This window comes from Mus caroli, chromosome 7, assembly GCF_900094665.2.
Source record: "Mus caroli chromosome 7, CAROLI_EIJ_v1.1, whole genome shotgun sequence".
Lineage (NCBI taxonomy): Eukaryota > Metazoa > Chordata > Mammalia > Rodentia > Muridae > Mus > Mus caroli.
The window spans coordinates 34,826,619-34,844,318 of NC_034576.1; the positions used below are offsets into that span (position 1 = coordinate 34,826,619).

At 48.6% G+C, this 17,700-nt stretch overlaps 1 protein-coding gene across 1 annotated transcript in view; it reads left to right on the forward strand.

Annotated features, from left to right (window-relative positions):
- The window catches only part of Ankrd27 (ankyrin repeat domain 27), a 51,275-nt gene that overhangs the window by 17,451 nt on the left and 16,124 nt on the right, over positions 1-17,700 (forward strand). Inside the window, exons 6-20 of the mRNA XM_021167678.1 lie at positions 195-254; positions 337-390; positions 472-537; positions 850-926; positions 2,207-2,328; positions 3,528-3,606; positions 4,694-4,826; positions 8,527-8,619; positions 10,364-10,491; positions 10,936-11,018; positions 11,754-11,869; positions 12,744-12,836; positions 15,604-15,801; positions 16,608-16,667; positions 16,793-16,912. Coding sequence (XP_021023337.1) covers positions 195-254; positions 337-390; positions 472-537; positions 850-926; positions 2,207-2,328; positions 3,528-3,606; positions 4,694-4,826; positions 8,527-8,619; positions 10,364-10,491; positions 10,936-11,018; positions 11,754-11,869; positions 12,744-12,836; positions 15,604-15,801; positions 16,608-16,667; positions 16,793-16,912 — 1,482 coding nt within the window. The remainder of the gene's footprint in view (positions 1-194; positions 255-336; positions 391-471; positions 538-849; positions 927-2,206; positions 2,329-3,527; positions 3,607-4,693; positions 4,827-8,526; positions 8,620-10,363; positions 10,492-10,935; positions 11,019-11,753; positions 11,870-12,743; positions 12,837-15,603; positions 15,802-16,607; positions 16,668-16,792; positions 16,913-17,700) is intronic.

Genomic DNA, 17,700 nt, shown 5'->3' on the forward strand with positions numbered 1-17,700 from the left:
GGAGGGTTGACCAGATGGCTCAGCGGCTAAAGGCACTTGCCACCAGGCCTGACAGGTGTGGGTTGGCTTTTCAGACACACTGTAAATGTAATTTTATAGAGCTGAATATCCCTTTTAGAAGATGTGCATATGCCCTCGAGCCCATCACTCTGGGTAGTAAGAGAGGTCTCCTCTCTCTGTTCTTGGTTGCATAGGACTCTGTGAATGCTCTCTACACCAAATGCCTCCAGCAGCTTCTCCGAGACTCTCACCTGGTAAGCACGGGTCTAAACAGAACAACAGCAGTTTGCACGTGTGCAGACCCAGACTCAACCAGCGTTTCTTCTTGAATTCTAGAAGGTTCTTGCAAAGCAGGAGGCCCAGATGAACCTGATGAAGCAGGCAGTAGAGGTAAGGAGAGAGTGAAGGGCAGCGACTGGGAGGCTCTGTGTCGCCCGATACACACCACATGCCTGTCTATCCATCCCACAGATGTATGTCCATCACCATATTTACGACCTGATCTTTAAATATGTGGGGACCATGGAGGCGAGCGAGGTAGGTTCTTTGTTACCAGTCTTTATTCTCCGGGATGAGAGCCTTAACCTAAGAAATTCCAAGTGTTGGGGCTGGAGAGATAGTTCAACACTGCTTTTGCAGAAGACCTAAGGTGGTTCCTAGCACCCACGAAGGATGGCTAACACCATTCCATAACTGCAGGTCTGGGAGATCTAGCACCTTCTGGCTTCTGTGGATACCTGCAATCGCATGTTCCAGAATAGCTGGAGCTATGTAGAGAGACCCTGTCTCTAAACAGCCAGCCAAATAAACAAAAATCTTAAATGAAAGAAATTTAAAATCTGTTGCTAGGATGCCGCCTTTAACAAAATCACGAGAAGCCTTCAAGATCTCCAGCAGAAAGACATCGGCGTGAAACCCGAGTTCAGGTGAGTCGGTCCTACAGCTCCAGAAGTCCAGCACGCTTGTGAATGGGCTCCATCTTCCCCGCTCCACCACTTGGCAGCCGTGGGGACCACTGATTAGATGAGGTTACAACCGAGGAGTTGTACACTTGGTCCCAGTGATGCCTGACAGCCGAAGTTGAGCCGTGGCTGCCTTGGTTCCCTCCTGTGTTTGTGGGCCAGTGTGCCAGCTGGGTGGGAGCTAAGGGGAAGAGGGTTTGGTATAACTGGTCTCTGGGTGGGCATGCGACTCTCTCAGCTGGGCCCCACACGGAAGCCATTGACCCTCATCTGCCACTCTGAGGCTCTACTCTCTGGGCAAGCTTCATTAGGGTAAATATGTCTGAAGTGTTGATGTGCAAGCCTCTCCTCATGCTTGGGTTATTTCCATCTTGAGCTTTTATTAAATTTTTAAAAGTTGATGTTTTTTGTTGCCATATAAAAATTTTTCCTTCTTTTTAATTTTAGTTTAGTTTAGTTTAGTGTGTATGAGTGTCTTGCCTGCATGTATGTGCACACATGTGTGCGGTGCTTCTGGAAGTCAGGAGAGGGCATCAGAATTCCGGGGATTACAGTTAGAACCAGTAATGAGCCACCATGCGGTTGCTGGGAATCAAACAGGGGTCTTCTTCAAGAGCAGCCAGTGTTCTTAACCACTGAGCCACCTCTCTAGCCCTCTATTATTTAAAATTTTTATTTTATTATTGGAGTTAAGTGTATATGTATCTCTCTGTGTGGGTGTGTGTATGTGAGCTCAGGTGTGCTCAGAGGCCAGAGGAGCTGGAGGCACAGGCAGTTGTAAGCTGCCCAGTGTGGGTTCTAGGAGTCAAACTCCAGGCATCTGTAAGAACATCACATGCTCTTAGCCACTGAGCCATCTCTCTAGGCCCCTCCCCCCTTTTTTTTAGATAATAGCTACCTATATATTCCAGGTGCCTTGAGTAGCCCAGGCTGGCTTTGAAATTGTAATCCTCCTGCCTCAGCTTCCCGAGTGCCCAGATCACAGACCTCTGGGTCAGGCTTCTGGATTTTTATATTTTTGAATTCCTAGTGAAAGCTCTTTTGTCTGCAAGCCTGAATGAAACACCACTGACCTGCATCAAAGTACTTCCTGTCTGGCTTTTTTTTTTTTTTTTTTTTTTTTTTTTTTTTTTTTTTTTTTGTCATTCCTTGAAGCTGTAAGAAATGTCTAAGCAGGTGTATGACCAGGACAAACATGTTGGGCCCTCCACCACGGCCTGAAATTTCTACTTTGTAAATCACAGCTTCAACATCCCTCGGGCAAAGAGAGAGCTGGGTCAGCTGAACAAGTGTACGTCGCCACAGCAGAAGCTGCTGTGCCTGCGGAAGGTGGTCCAACTCATGACACAGTCTCCCAGCCAGAGAGGTTGGTGCCGGGCTGGGCAGGGACCGGGCTGGGCGAGGCAGCAGGTGGGAGAAAAACCTTCAAGAGACCAGCGTTGCATGGGGAGTGTCCTGGGGGGTGGGTAAGGCAGGAGCGGGTTAGCAACGCCTGAGAGAGACAAGCAAGGGCTTCAGCTGGTCCAGGCTGGGTGTGGATGTCCGGCTAGCTCTCCTCATTTTGTATATATATTTAAAAAAAACAATCCAGGATAAAAGTAAAGTAGGGGTTGGGATTGTCACTTAGTGGCTGAGCTCTTGCTGGGTGTTCATGAGCCCCTCCACCCAGGTTCCATCCCTAGAGCCGCTAAAGAGTTAAGACAAAGGACGTGGAGAGAATCTTGATCGGGATAATCAAGCAAGCATACAGCGCGCTTCCAGCCGCAGCAAGGAAGAGGGTGGAGGTGGGGCTGACCCTCCTTTGGGTGACGGATTCATAAACTGTTCCGGAAAGTAGATTCTCTCTCTCGGGAGGGACACCGAGTGGCAGAGGTGGCTGGGACATTTGTGGTCTCTCTTTCTGTACTGTTTGACATTTCCTTAGTTAGATTCTGCTGCTGGTGTTTTGAGACAGGGTCACATTATGTAACCCAGGCTGGCCTCAGCTCGCCTATTGCTGGGATTACAGGTGTGTCCTATCTCGTCCAGCTTTTTCTTTTTTTTCTTTTTAATTCATTAAATTAATTTGTTAATTTAATTAATTTATTAATTAGTTATTTTTATTGTATGAGTGCTCTGCTGCATCTGCATGCCAGAAGAGGGCATCAAGATCCCCTTATAGGTGGTTGTGAGCCACCACGTGGTTGCTGGGAACTGAACTCAAAACCTTTGGAACCTAAGTGCTCTGAATTGCTGAGCCATCTCACCAGTTCCCTCTTGTAATTTTTTTAAGCCAGGGTCTCACTATGTAGTCCTGGCTGGCCTGGAACCCACCATGTAGCCTAGACTGGTCTCAAACTTAGGATCCTCCTGCCTCTGACTCCCAAAAGCTGGGATGACAGGCCTGTGCTGCTTCACCCTGCTGCCGGTACAGCCTTTCATCCCTTTCGTTCTGACATCTGTTCAGGACACTTTCTGTCTGGAGTGTGATTTCACGGGGGCGTGGCTGTGGTCTTGGTTGGTGGAGCAGGGCTCCGTCCTCCCGCTTGGGTCTCATGGAGGCTGTGGGCCTGTTTCTCTTTGCAGTGAACTTGGAGACCATGTGTGCTGATGACCTTCTCTCGGTCCTGTTATATCTGCTCGTGAAGACAGAGATTCCTAACTGGTAACATTTTCCTGTTAAATACTCCTTAGCTACTTAGGTTCTTTTGAGCAGGATTCTCTTCTGCAGCCCGGACTGGGCCCCAACTCTTGCTCTTCTTGCCTTGACCCCTGAGTTCTGGGATTTCAGGAGAGATCCATTCTGACTGGCATATATTTGCCATTAACTGTTCCATACATTTTGAATTGGGGGTGAATCCGGGCCAAGCTGCCTTTAGTGGTGTACCTCTGAAGGGGGCAGTGTTCTCTCCTCCATCCTTTAGGGGTGGCTTTCCTTCAGTGGATAGATGGGGAAACTGAGGCCTGGAGAGCTGCTGTTTCACTTTGTGAAGAATGTGGCGAGGCTGTTGCTGCCAACTGTGTAGGAAGCAGCCACCATCTCACAGGAAACCATAATTCACTTTATAACATTAGCTAGGTGTTAGGTAGCTTGCCCCTTTAATCCCAGCACTCAGGAGGCAGAGACACGTGGATCTGAGACCTCCAGTCATCAGCTGTCTCAGTTACTGTTCTAGTGCTGTGAAGAGACACTATCACCAAGACAGCTTAGAAAGTATTTAACTGGGACTTGCTTACCTTTTCAGAGGTATTATTAGTCCATAATCATCATGGCCGAAGTGTACTGACAGGCAGGCAAGGTGCTGGATCTGTAAGCTGCAGACAAGAGAGAGAGGGAGAGGGAGGGGAGTGAAGGAGAGAGAGAGAGAGAGAGCACTTTTGAAACCTTGAAACTCACTTCTATTGACATGCCTTCTTTAAAGAGGCCAAACCTAATCCAACAAGGCCACGCCTCCCAATCCTTCCCAAACAGTTCCATTAACTGCAGGGGGGCGGGGGGGGGAGGCAAGCATCCAAACATGTGAGCCAGTGCAGGTCATCCCCAGCTTTCTAATAGCCAGCCTTTCCCAGGAAGTAACTCATAGTTTTCTTGTCCTAATTGTATACAATATGGGCAGTGGGCTGAAGCCGGGCAGCAGCCATTATACCCACCCTCTACCCCTAGTGAATACACTTGATGGAGCCATACAAGTCAGTAGTGTTTGTAAAGTGTTCATTATCCAGCAGTAACCCTTTTTTCTTCTTTCGGTTAGGATGGCAAATTTGAGCTACATCAAAAACTTCAGATTTAGCAGCTCGGCCAAAGATGAGCTAGGATACTGCCTGACCTCAGTTGAGGCTGCGATTGAATACATCCGGCAAGGGAGTCTCTCCACGAAGACGCCTGTAAGGTCTCCTTGCTAAAGCTAACCCACCCTTCCTCCGAACTCTGTGGCTGAGAGTTGGGTTGAGGGGGTGGCTGTTCTCTCATCGTCTCCCAAGCCTGGAGCCTCAGCTGGTTAATCGTTTTGAAGTTTGAGAGCTACTCAAGAAACTGAACGTTAAGCCCCTAATTGATTGTGAGAGCTGGTGTGATACCAGTGGGATTTACACTGTCAGTAGCCGGCTCCATTAATCCTGCCATCTTCAGAAACCCGAGTGTGGGGACAGGAGCCAGATACAGCAGATCAGGACTCTGTGGCCTTATTATTGCTTCCTTGGTTGGTGAGCTTTGGTGAGAGAGAGCAGATCTGTTTCTATGTAAATTATGGGAGTCTTGAGCTGAGGTTTCACCACGGGCCTGTTTTATTAACTACATGTCAACAGACAAATGCTGAAACTCAGTAGTACTCAGAAAGATCTCCAGGCTGAAGTCAGTCATGGTGGTGCATGGTAATCCCAGCACCTAGGAAGTTGAGGCAGGAGGATTGCTGTGAGTTTGAGGCTGACCTGGTCACATGGTGAGTTCCATGCCAGCCTGGGCTTTACTGTGGGCACTGTGCCAGAAGACAAAGGGAAAAGACAAATAAAGTAAATATAATTAAAATACACAAAGAGGAGAATGAATTTGAGTTCAGCCTGGGCTGCATGTAGTAAGACCCTGTGTAAAAAGACACAGAATCAGCCCTGACAGGCCCGTACCTTGCTTGATCTGTTGACAAGCCAGTACTGTGGTGCCATTGTCCCTTGTGGCTCCACATGGGAGTCTGTGCGTAAGAATGGACTCTGCTTTTACTGCGGACTGGCTTCTTTCAGTTCACAGAGTTTAAGTAGGAATGCGTGAAGCCATTTCCCTGGCGAGAGAGCCCGTGTATATCTCCACATAGCAAGCGAGGCTTCTGCATATCAGTCAATGGAGTTGGTTTCGCTACCAGCTCTATGTAACGTGGTTTCACAGACATTTCCTTTCTTGAGTGTTGTGAAACTTGAGCTAGCCACAGGCATCCCCAGGATGTTCATAAATGGAGACTTCAGCTGTCGGCAAACAGTTCCTACAGCAATGGCCGCAGGATCAAGGCAGAGACCCTTGGAATAAAGAGACACTTGCCTGCTTAGTTTCTAAGATTGTGTGCGTGTGCGCCACATGTGTGCAGGTGTGCAAGTCCCTGGAGAGGCAGAAGAAGATGCTGGGTCCCCTGGACCTGCAGTTACAGGCAGTTGGGAGCCACCTGATGTGGGCGCTGAGAAACTGAACTAAAGCTCTCTAGGAGAGCAGTGGGTATTTTTTTTTTAAAGATTTATTTATTTATCATATGTAAGTACACTGTAGCTGTCTTCAGTCACATCAGAAGAGGTCTCATTACGGATGGTTGTGAGCCATCCTGTGATTGCTGGGATTTGAACTCAGGACCTTTAGAAGAGCAGTCGGTGCTCTTAACCACTGAGCCGTCTCTCCAGCCCTCTGTATTTACCTTTTTAAAATGTTATATCTCTGCTGCCTTCTTACACACTCCTGGTCTGCCTAGCTTTCTTATTGGCTGTTTGGTTTTGGAAAGGTGATGCTGGGATTGGAACTTGGGTCCTTAAGCATGCAGGCTTTTCTGAGCCCTTGCTTTGGGAGGTGAGATCTCTTTGCTTGGGCCGTTCTGACCTTGAACTCCCAATCCTTCCCCTCAGAGATGATGGCATTTGTCACCAGGCCCGCCTCTGGGTTCCTGTGGTATTTGCTCTTTTCCCATGAGCCTCGGGGTTATGTGCCTCTCTGAGCACTTGCTCCTCCCGGAGGACTTAGTCCTGGGTGTGCCACCTTTCATAGCTGCCCTTCAGCTTTCTCCCTAGACTTTTAGAGAAGATCCCTGACTGGCCTGCTGTCCCAGGCCTTTGATGTTCTTCTGGTCCCAAGCTCCTCACAGCCTTCAGTCTCCGCACAAAGCAGATTGCTGGGGCTTCATTATCCTCAGCTGTCAGTCACCGTACAGAGCAGATTGCTGGGGCTTTATTTAAGCATGAGGCTGCTGGGGACAGAAATGGCTCCTTCTGAGGTGCTGGCAGCATTTGTATATCACATTAATCAATCCTCGTTGGAGGTGGGTAGACTTAAGGGATGATGTTTGATAGACGACCCTGGAAATGATCCCTCCTGCCATGCACCGTTGGCTTCATCCATAGCCTAGTCAGAACTTAGAGGCATGGGAAGAAAGAACCGTGTTCTACCATGTCGCCAGGGCCCGTGAGTTTCCAGCATCACCTGCCTTGAAACCAAGACTCTTTGGGAAGAAGCTCATATGTCACTGTCCCAGTTGGGCCCAAGTGAGCATAGGAGCATTGTGTTAGCGATGATTCTGTAAAATAGGTGCAAGACTGGGGATGTAGCTCAGTGTAAGCCCTTTCCTAGAATCCCCCAGTGAGGGGCTGGGGGCGTGGCTCAGTGGTAGAGCCCCTGACTAGAATCCCCCAGTGAGGGGCGGGGGGCGTGGCTCAGTGGTAGTGCCCCTGCCTAGAATCCCCTAGTGAGGGGCTGGGGGTGTGGCTCAGTGGTAGAGCCCCTGCCTAGAATCCCCCAGTGAGGGGCTGAGGACATGGCTCAGTGGTAGAGCCCCTGCCTAGAATCCCCCAGTGAGGGGCTATGTGTGTGAGACTCAGTGTTGATAACTTTGATTTAGATTCTGCAGTGAGAAGCTGGAGTCATTTCTTCAAGATAGGGCTTTGGCTAGCATGGTAAGGCCCTGGCACTGCAAAACAAAGCAAGCCCACAGTGAAACAAACAGAATATAGTATTGAAAGTCTTCCCTCAGACACCACCTGCATGCACACAGTTTTAGCCATCATGATCGTCAGGTGGTAACAATAACTAATAGCTAATGAAGTGTACATTTCTAGATTTTTAGATTTTATTTGTGTGTGTGTGTTTGTGTAGACATATGTGTGCAGTACCTGTAAAAGCCATAAGAGGCCATCAGATTCCCTGCAGCTGGATTTACAGGCAGTTGTGAGCCACCTGATATGGGAGCTGGGAACTGAACTAGAAGAGCAGCAAGCATCTAGCCATCTCCCCAGCCCCAAATTTCTAGACTTTTTTGTGTCCGGGTAAGCATTACCTTTGATAGGAAAAGCTGAATATATGAATTTGGGTGGATCCCTGAAATGCACTAAGTGTTTGGGAGTGAGAGAGGAGCCAGGAATTCCTCTGTATCTTCCTAGATTATTTCTTTTTCCCCAGTGAATTAGACAGACGTTTTCCTGAGCAGACTAGTGAAACAAGATTCCTCCTGCTGCTTGACATCAGGAAGGAGAAGACAGTGTCGGGTGATGTTGTCCACATAAAGCAGCGGAGTCAGGCCGTTCAGGCGAGAAGGGAGGTCAGAGGGGGCGGAGGTCAGGATGAGCCAAGTGTCAATCTGGATGGCGTGTATGTGGGAAATTCCACCCCTGTAGATGACTTTCTTCACCTGCAGTCTTGCTGCCCAGGGCACCGTCTTCAGAGCTCACTTTCCAGGCTACCTGTTCTCTGCTGAGGAGGATCTGCACTTCAGCTCAGAGGGCAGACCTGGGTGGGAGAGGCCCCTGAGGCTCATTCCCGGGAGGGATGGCAGGGCTTGTACCTTGGGACCTCTCCGGGAAGGGGGAAGGGTCTGTGACAGGGGTCTGTGATGTGTGATGACCACAGGACGCTGAGGGATTTGGCGACAGACTATTTCTCAAGCAGCGGATGAACTTGCTGTCCCAGATGACATCAACACCTATCGACTGCCTGTTCAAGGTAAGACGCCAGAATGCTCTTTGGAGGTGATGGGTGAGCATTGTCCCATCTTTGTGTGTGTGTGTGTGTGTAAGTCCTGGGGAGATTAATTTGTATTCTGTCTGGGAGCGTGGTCGGAAGACTTCCTGTCTTCCTCAGCTCACACCGTGTGGTTACCACTGTACAGCACACAGGGGCTGCTGGGCCTCATCACCTTTGTCATTCAAGGCCAGCTCACTGGGACCTCTTACTGTACCTGATACAGCTGTTTCCCCTCCTGTGCCCGAGGTGCCAGCACTCTTGTGGTAGGCCTTAGCTGAGTGCAGCATCAAATGCCCTGCAGCTTTTGGTCCTGAGTGCAGGAAACGCCCTGTTCAGGTGCTTAAGGACTCCTGGGAAACTCACGAGGCAGTTTGTAGCCATCACTATGGACTGCCTGAGGGTATGGACCTTCTCCCAGAGTCTGCTGATGTTTCTAGGCTTCTGGGAGCCAGAGTAGATCCCTAGAGGGAGCCCATCTGTGAGTCACAGAGGCCAAGCCTCATGGGCTTGAATGCTGGGGTAGGGGGGCCTCCCAATATTGCAGCTGTTTTATTTTCTTTAAGCCTAGGATACACTTGATTACTGTAAAGATAACACTGGGGCTCTATCCGTCCGTCCATCCGACTCCCTCTCTCCCTCCCTTGTCAGTACTGGAAATTGAACCTAAGACCTTGCACATACTAAGCAAGCGCTCTGCTGCTGAGCCACACCCCAGCCCCTTACTGGTGGGTTCTAGGCTGGTATTCTATAGGTGAACTGGGCCCTCAGTTCATGGTGCTTTGGGACAGTGTCTACCTATGTAACCCATGCAGAACTTAAACTCATGATTCTCTTGCCTCTCTGCCTCCTGAGTGCTAGGGGTTAAAGGTTTGTGCCACCCTACAGAACTGAGGCTTTTGCTAATGAAGTGTCAAAATCCACACTGAGGCCTGAGATGGACCGTGTGCCTCCTCTTAGTATTTTGGAAATTTTGTCAGGTTGTTTAAAAAAAAAAAAAGTGACTGCATTTATAGAAACAGTAATTGAATGTGAATTCATGTTGCCCTGAAGCTGTCACCCGGAGTGGCTTCGTCTCATTTGCAAAGCCAATGTCTCCATCTGCCCAGACAGGCTGGGAGCCATTCCCAGAGAACAGCCATTTCAGTGTCATCTCAGAGAAGCCTTTAATCCCAGCACTCAGAGGCAGAGGCAAGTGGAGATCTGAGTTTAAGCCTGGTCTTCAGAGTGAGTTCTAGGATAATCAGATACATAGAGAAACCCTGTTTTGAAAACAGAAACAAAACAAAAAAGAGTTCAAGGATAGCCTGGGCTACAGAATGAGACCTATCTCAAAGTGAAATAAGCCAGGCTTGGTGTTCCGGGGTTCTCATCCCAGCCCTTCAGGAGGCCAAGGCAGGAGAGTGACAAATTCTAGGTCACCTTGGTGTACAAAGTGAGTTCAAGGCCAGCATGTGCAACTTGGTGAGATCCTTTCTCTAAGCTGAAGAAGATCCAGGTTGTGACTCCATGAGGGAGTGCTTGCCTAGTGTGTGGGACACCTGGGTCCACCCACAAGTGGACCAAACCAAACCACACCAAACCACATCAAACCGAGCCAAACCACACCAAACCCAACCACACCAAATCACACCAAACCAAGCCAAACCACACCAAACCAAAAGAGCCCTTTCTTGGAAAGCGAGTGATTCCTTAACATTGATAGTATTCGCAATGCCATCTTTAGCACATCGCCTCTGGTAACCAAAAGGAAGTGGAAAGACTTCTGAGCCAAGATGACCAGGACAAAGACGCCATGCAAAAGATGTGCCACCCACTGTGTTCCTGTGAGGACTGTGAGAAGCTTATCTCTGGGTAAGAGCACCAGGGTGAGGATTCACGGGATGCAGCCATGAAATTGAACTCTTTCCATGGCCCCTCGGCTGTCGGCTTTTGTCCCGAGTGCGGGGTGACACACTTTCTTCTTCCGCATCCTCAGCTGCATCCCAGGGCTTTGCATATGTCCTGCCTGAGCCTCACAAGAGGGTTTTGAGATGGAGAGGGGTGGGTGCCAGTTCCTTGTAGTGACTTTTTGGCTTCCCTTTATGTTCTAAGGGCAATTTTGTAATTTGTTGAGGCCTAAGGGATTGGTAGAGAAGGACACTGAAGCTACAGGCCTCAGATTCTCACCCTACAGAGGCCTGAAAGGGTCTCATGTTGGATAGCCTCCGCTTTGGCACCGCCTTGTGCCACCTGGCAGGTCTCGGCTTTGCCTTGCCTTTCCCTGTTGTATTTTTCCACATCTTCTTTCTGTTTCAGGAGGCTGAATGACCCGTCAGTTGTCACTCCTTTCTCCAGAGATGACAGAGGTCAAACACCTCTCCATGTGGCTGCCCTCTGTGGTATGTGGCCCTGGGCTGGCTTCTGTGAGGCAAAAGGATGGTGCGCCATGAGCTAGTGGAGGCCCAGGTGATGGGATACTGGGGGGGGGGGGGCTGGGTTGTGGGTGCATCCCACAGGGCAGGAAAGATGGACAGCTGTTCCTCTGGTTTTGCTGGCCACCATGCTACCTCACGGGCTAGAAGAGGACTCATGTGGCTCTCCATGCTTGGGGCTGCTGCTGGCCAGTGAGAACAGGCTGGTATGTCTGCTAAGACAATCTCACAGAATTGTGGTTTGGGGTTCACAGATCACTGTCCTCAAAGATAATGTTGAGCCAGGTGTAATGATGCAGACTGTAATCTCAGCCACGCAGGAGCCGAGGCAGGAGGATTTGAGCTATAGAGTGAGACTCCAGCTCAAAACTAGGGGGACTGAAGTACAAATGTTAGCTACCACGTGGGTGCTGGAAATCGAACCTAGGTCCTCTGGAAGAGCAGCCAGTGCTTTTATCCACGGGGCCATCTCAGCAGCCCCTGGCACATTGTTACTGAGAACAGACGTGGGTGTGATCCCTTCATAGGGCATCCCGCAGTGATTGAAGTCTGCAGAGCCTGACTCATGTCAGCTCTGGCTCCTGTACAGCTGGGACTGTGTCTCCTGGTGGGTTTCCTGCCAGGGCTATCCAGAGTGAGGTAGCATTGTAGTTGGGAGCCCCTCTGTTTCCTCTACCAACAAGAGGTCCTTCTGTTCTGCAGGTCAGGCATCCCTCATTGACTTCCTGGTCTCCAAAGGTGCCGTCGTGAACGCCACAGACTATCATGGGTCCACTCCCTTACATCTGGCATGTCAGAAAGGCTTCCAAAGTGTGACGGTAAGCAGCAGGGTTGTGTGTAGCATTGCATGGTGGCTTCATGGCTGTACCATTCACTAATCTAGTGCTAGTTGCCAGGTGTGAGGAACCTGGAGGCCAAGGGACCTCCCTGGAGATGGGTTGAGATGGGGAAATCCCTGATCATCTCAGGGAGGGAGGGGCAGGGTTCTGGACATTTCCCTTTAAACTTTGTGTTGATGGGAAGCAATGGCTATGTGTATATTACATATGTATGTGTGCAGGTGAGCCACAGGGCACATGTGGATGTCCAAGGAAAGCTTGCTGTCTGTTTTCCCCTGCCACCGTGTGGGTCACGGGAACTGAACTCAGGTGGTCAGGCTTGGTGGCAATCCTCTTTATCTGCTCACCCATCTTGCCAGCCTGCAATGGCACAATTTTAACAGAGGTACAGGTTGAGGAGCCTTCACCTCGGTGCTCGGGTGTTTTGGATTGTTCCGGATCCTTTTGTATTTTAGAATATCAGGCACTTGTTCTAAAGGTCATTTGGTATACTATTTGGAGTGTCTAAGCATTCCTCTGTTTTGGCTCATGTCAAATGCCTCTGACACACTAGACATGGTACTGAATTTTCTACTTGGGTTGCCTTAAAAGCTCAACGCTTTTCAAGATTGGGAAGTTGGGGTGGGGTGTATCTCTGTGTTGAAGCGCCTGTGGGTGAAGCCTTGAGTTTCTCCCCTAGCATGGGGGTTGAGAGAAGAAAAAGAAAGGAAGGAAGAAACTAATTTCAGATTTAGGGCCAGGAGTGCACACCCTATGTAATGTTTAGGATATGATCGTGACCTCCCTGGAAGGATACAGCTGTGTGCTCCATGCTCCTTCTCAGGCTCAGCTGCTGTCTTTTCTCCTCTGCTAGCTGCTACTACTGCACTACAAGGCCAGCACTGAGGTTCAGGACAACAATGGCAACACCCCGCTGCACCTGGCCTGCACCTATGGGCAGGAGGATGTAAGTGGCTCCGGCTGCCCCCAAGCGCTGCTTTTCGTGTCTCTCACCTGTGGAGAAATACAGATGTGAAAGTAAACCAGTGTTATGTTCTGTGTTATAGTGATTGAAACGTTGGTATGTGATTATAATTTTCTTTGTCTGCATTTTATCGTGTGTGTGTGTGTGTGTGTGTGTGTGTGTGCACGGTTGCGTGCACGTTGGGACAGGTGCCAACATGTCTGGAGGTCAGAGGAAGACAACCGTGTGGAATCCATTCTTTCCTTCCATCTTGCCCAAGTTTGGTTTCTATTGCTATGATGTTGCGGTATATAATAATTGGGAGTTTCCTACCGATTATTTAGTTCCTAAATAAAAGAAACAACCTTGATTTTTATAAGAAGCCTTAAAGCATTAGAGCTGCGCAGATATCAATCCTCTGTGCTATTTTATCTACTTCCCTGTCAGTAATCCTAAGATATCACTTGCCATGTTCTGCCCAGGCCACTCCCACTCCAACTAGCCAGTCCTTGTGGCCATGTGTTCATGATCTACCTACACCATGGTACCTTCCTCCTTCTTCCTCTCTCTACCTCCTGATCTCTGCCTCCGACCCCAAGCTGAACCAAGGCTTCACTTAGCTCTCTTCTGCCCAGCTACAGGCTGTAGGCATCTTTATTAACCAGTCATGGGTAATGGGGGTGGGGGCAGGGGGGTGGGGGGGCAAGATTTGCATAACAAAAGCTGATGTACTCCGAAGATTTGCACCACTTGGAGCAATGCAGAACTTAACATTTGAATACAAGCATCTTTAGACCAACCCATTATTTTATGAGACCAGCCAGGACCACATGCAACCTGGGGGAGGGAACTGTTTTATTTTCTATTGCAAGTTACAGTCCCTGTGAAAGCAGTCGGGATAGTAACTCCCCAGAGGCAGGAACTGAAGCAGAGACCACAAAGGAGTGCTGCTTACTGGCTTGCTCCCCAGGCTTGCTCAGCCTGCTTTCTTATACAACCCAAGACCACCAGCTCAGGGATGGCCCCACCATAATGGGCTGGGCTTTGCCTCATCAGTCACCGGACCCTGCACAGACTTGCCTACAGGCCAGTGTGACGGAGGCATTGTCACACTTGAGGTTCCCTCTTCCCAGAAAACTTTAGGTTGTCAAGCTGACAAAAAGTAACCAGCACACACCTTTACAGGGGTTCTGGGATGGAGCCCCAGGCTTGTGTATCTGTGCAGCCATCTGCTAGCCCTGTAATTTAAAACAATTCAGTGTTCAGTGTATTACAGATGCTATATATTGAGAAATGCAAGACCTAACCCAAAGTTAAATCATTTTTACTCATCCGCACTACATCTGACTCTTAAACTCTGTATATTACATTTTAGCCCAGCATTGAGGAGCCCTGTGGTTTCCAGTTCTGCCTGTTACTTTACTATGTATATAACTGTCACCTGGCTTCCCCTCATTTCCAGAGGTTTACAAGAAAAAGTACACTGTTTGTTGTTTTTTTTTTTTTTTTCCTTCTGGTTTTCTGGTGTAGCTCAGGAAAGCCCTGAACTCCCAGTCTTCCTGTGTGGTCTATTCAGTCAGTAGTGGGGTCAAAGGTGTGGCTTCACCACAGACATCCTTGCAGAAATTCCAAATTGTATCAAATGTTACATAAATTGTATCTATTTATACAACAGCTCATTGTAGTAAGAAAAGTGATTTTCAGTTACAGTTGGAATCGCCATCTACATAAACTTTCTTGGTAAATACTTGCCCAGCCCCTAGTTTGAGATTCATTTTGGATGGCTCTGCAGTCTCTATATATATATATCTATATGTAGTATATGTATGTGTGTGTGTATATATATATATATATATATATATATATATATAATACTATATAATTTTATTTTCTTATACAATAAAACTCTGCAGTCTATATATATATATATATATATGCAGTCTCTCTCTCTCTATATATATATATATATAATACTATATAATTTTATTTTCTTATACAATAAAACTACACACACACACACACACACACACACACACACACTCACAGTTCCGCTGTCTTCTGGAAGTTTGTAAGCGTCTTCTATTATTTTTTGCATTATTTTGAGGCAGACCATCCCGGACTGTCACCCAGGCTGACCTCAAACTCTTTCAGTTTTCCAAACACTGAGATTATAGGCAAGGCTACCCACTTCTTTTTTTTTTTTTTTTTTTTTAAAGATTTATTTATTTATTATATGTAAGTACACTGTAGCTGTCTTCAGACACTCCAGAAGAGGGCGCCAGATCTCGTTGCGGATGGTTGTGAGCCACCATGTGGTTGCTGGGATTTGAACTCTGGACCTTCGGAAGAGCAGTCGGGTGCTCTTACCCACTGAGCCATCTCACCAGCCCCCTACCCACTTCTTATTGACAATTGGTGATGTTTTTTTACCCTGTCTCCTGTTTTGCTTGTTATTGGAAGTTGCTCTAAGGTTTCCTTGAATGCTAGACAAAGAGACAAATGTTATACCACTGAGCCACGCCCCCAGCCCCTCACTGGGGGATTCTAGCAAGGGGCTCTACCACTGAGCCACACCCCCAGCCCCTCACTGGGGGATTCTAGACATTCTACCACTGACCTACCTGGATTCTTTTGAAAAAATGAGGTGTCCTGATCAGGGACTATAGAACCCTTAAAATGTAACTGCTGGGTTTCATATTTTGTCTTGGTGAGGAACTGACGTTGCCCTTGGCTTTCATGTTAGAGAACCATGATTTTGCTGTCTTTGCAGTGTGTGAAGGCCCTGGTCTACTATGATGTCCAGGCCTGCAAATTGGATATTGGTAATGAGAAAGGAGACACAGCCCTACACATTGCTGCACGCTGGGGTTATGAGGGCATCATAGAGACACTGCTGCAGAATGGAGCCCCCACAGCAGTCCAGAACAGACTGAAGGAAACGCCACTCAAGTGTGCACTGAACTCGAAGGTAGCTCTTTCCACCTCGGAGCAACCCTGTGACTCTTAAAAACAAACAAAACCAAAAAACTGCTCACAGACTGGCCTCCTGAGAAAATGTACGTTAGCACCCCAGGAGAGAACTTGGCCTTCATCCTTCTGTTCTATTTGGAACGTGGTTGTTAATAAGCTTTGCTTTTTGATACAATTTTGAGTTTTGTTAGCAGTTTTTCTCATTATGAGCTGCTCCCAGCAGAGCTGGCTCTGGCCCCTGAGCACTAGGTCTCTAGCAGCCAGTGGACTGTGTGAAAATGGGTGGTGGCCTTGTCTGTGAAGAGCAGAGAAAGCAAAAGGGACAAAGCACTGTTGGGGATAAACACTATTCTCTCTCTCTCTCTCTCTCTCTTCTCCCCCCACCCCCTTCTAGCCTCTAGAAACTTTATTTCAATTTGGCCAGAATTGAATGAATAAATGAATTAGAATTAGGTAAATTAGAGACTGTGGCCTCGCTAGCCTTGAACTCATAGTGTGCCTCGGTCTCCTGACTGCTGGGATTATAGGCCTGGTACAACCACGCCTCTCGACTTGGTCTCTTGAAGAAGAGGAGAAAGTCCTGGATTCTCCATCTGCTCAGGCAGATGGAGGGTGGTTGACCTTGGCAGCAAGGGCTTTTAACCTGCTGAGCAGTCTGTCCAGACCCCAGAGTTAGCTAAGACCATCTGAGACCATCTTCTCTGACCTCCCCTGGGGACTGGCAGGCAGAGGGTGCTGGGGATGCAGAGAGCTTGGTTGTAGCCCATCTCATTAGATGCCTTTCCTGTGCCCATCGTCCTCTAGATTCTGTCTATCATGGAAGCTCATCACCTATCCTCTGACAGGAGGCCAAGGCCTTCTGAGGTAAGTCTTTAAGTCTCTAGGGCTGTGCTCACTGGTGTCCCTGGAGCTTGGCACTCTCCTCTGGGCCTGACGTGTCTGTGACATACCCACGTCCCTTCTGTTGCCTGTCCCTCCTTCCCCTCCAGGTCCCTGCACAGTCCCCTACACGCTCTGTGGATTCCATCAGCCAAGGCTCCTCCACCTCCAGCTTTTCTTCCATATTGGTGAACTTCAGGCAAGAAGAGGTCAAAAAGGACTACAGGGAGGTGAGCCAGTGAGATGGGTGGACCCTGGTGTGGGTGGGCCAGTGACATCACTGTGGGCTGACCACAGCTGCCTGCCAGCTTACCAGTTATTGGACAGCCAGTTTGTTGACTCCAAGGACACCTTTGAGATGCACCCAACTGTGAGTCATGTGGTCTTCATCTTTTCTGACTCTTCTGGGTGTCTTTTCTCCATAGCAGTATTTGGAATGTGTGTGTTTGAGGGGAGGAGGGGTGGAGGGCACAGAGACACAGAAAGAGACAGAGACACAGATCTGGCGCAGGACAAGAAATAGACAAAGTGCCATGCCCACTATAGTCTAAGAAAAATATATGTTGATAAAGCTGAGAGTTCTAGTGTCAGACTCTCAAAGTCCATCCTCTGTCCCCACCCCGTGAGCATCCCTGTTAATATCCTGGTACACATCAACTCTTATGGTCTGACACGTACACCCATCACATTTTGTAAAACCTGATTTATGGTCAGTCTTTTGTTTTTGTTTTTTTGTTTGTTTGTTTGTTTTGTTTTCCATGACAGTGTTTCTCTGTGTAGCCCTGGCTATCCTGAAACTAGCTATGTCTACCAGGCGGCTGGCCTTGAACTCACAGAAATCTGCCTGCCTCTGCCTCTCTGCCTCTCTGCCTCTCTGCCTCCTCTGCCTCTCTGCCTCTCTGCCTCTCTCTGCCTCTCTGCCTCCTCTACCTCTGCCTCTGCCTCTGCCTCTCTGCCTCTGCCTCTCTGCCTCTCTGCCTCTGCCTCTGACTCTGCCTCTCTGCCTCTCTGCCTCTCT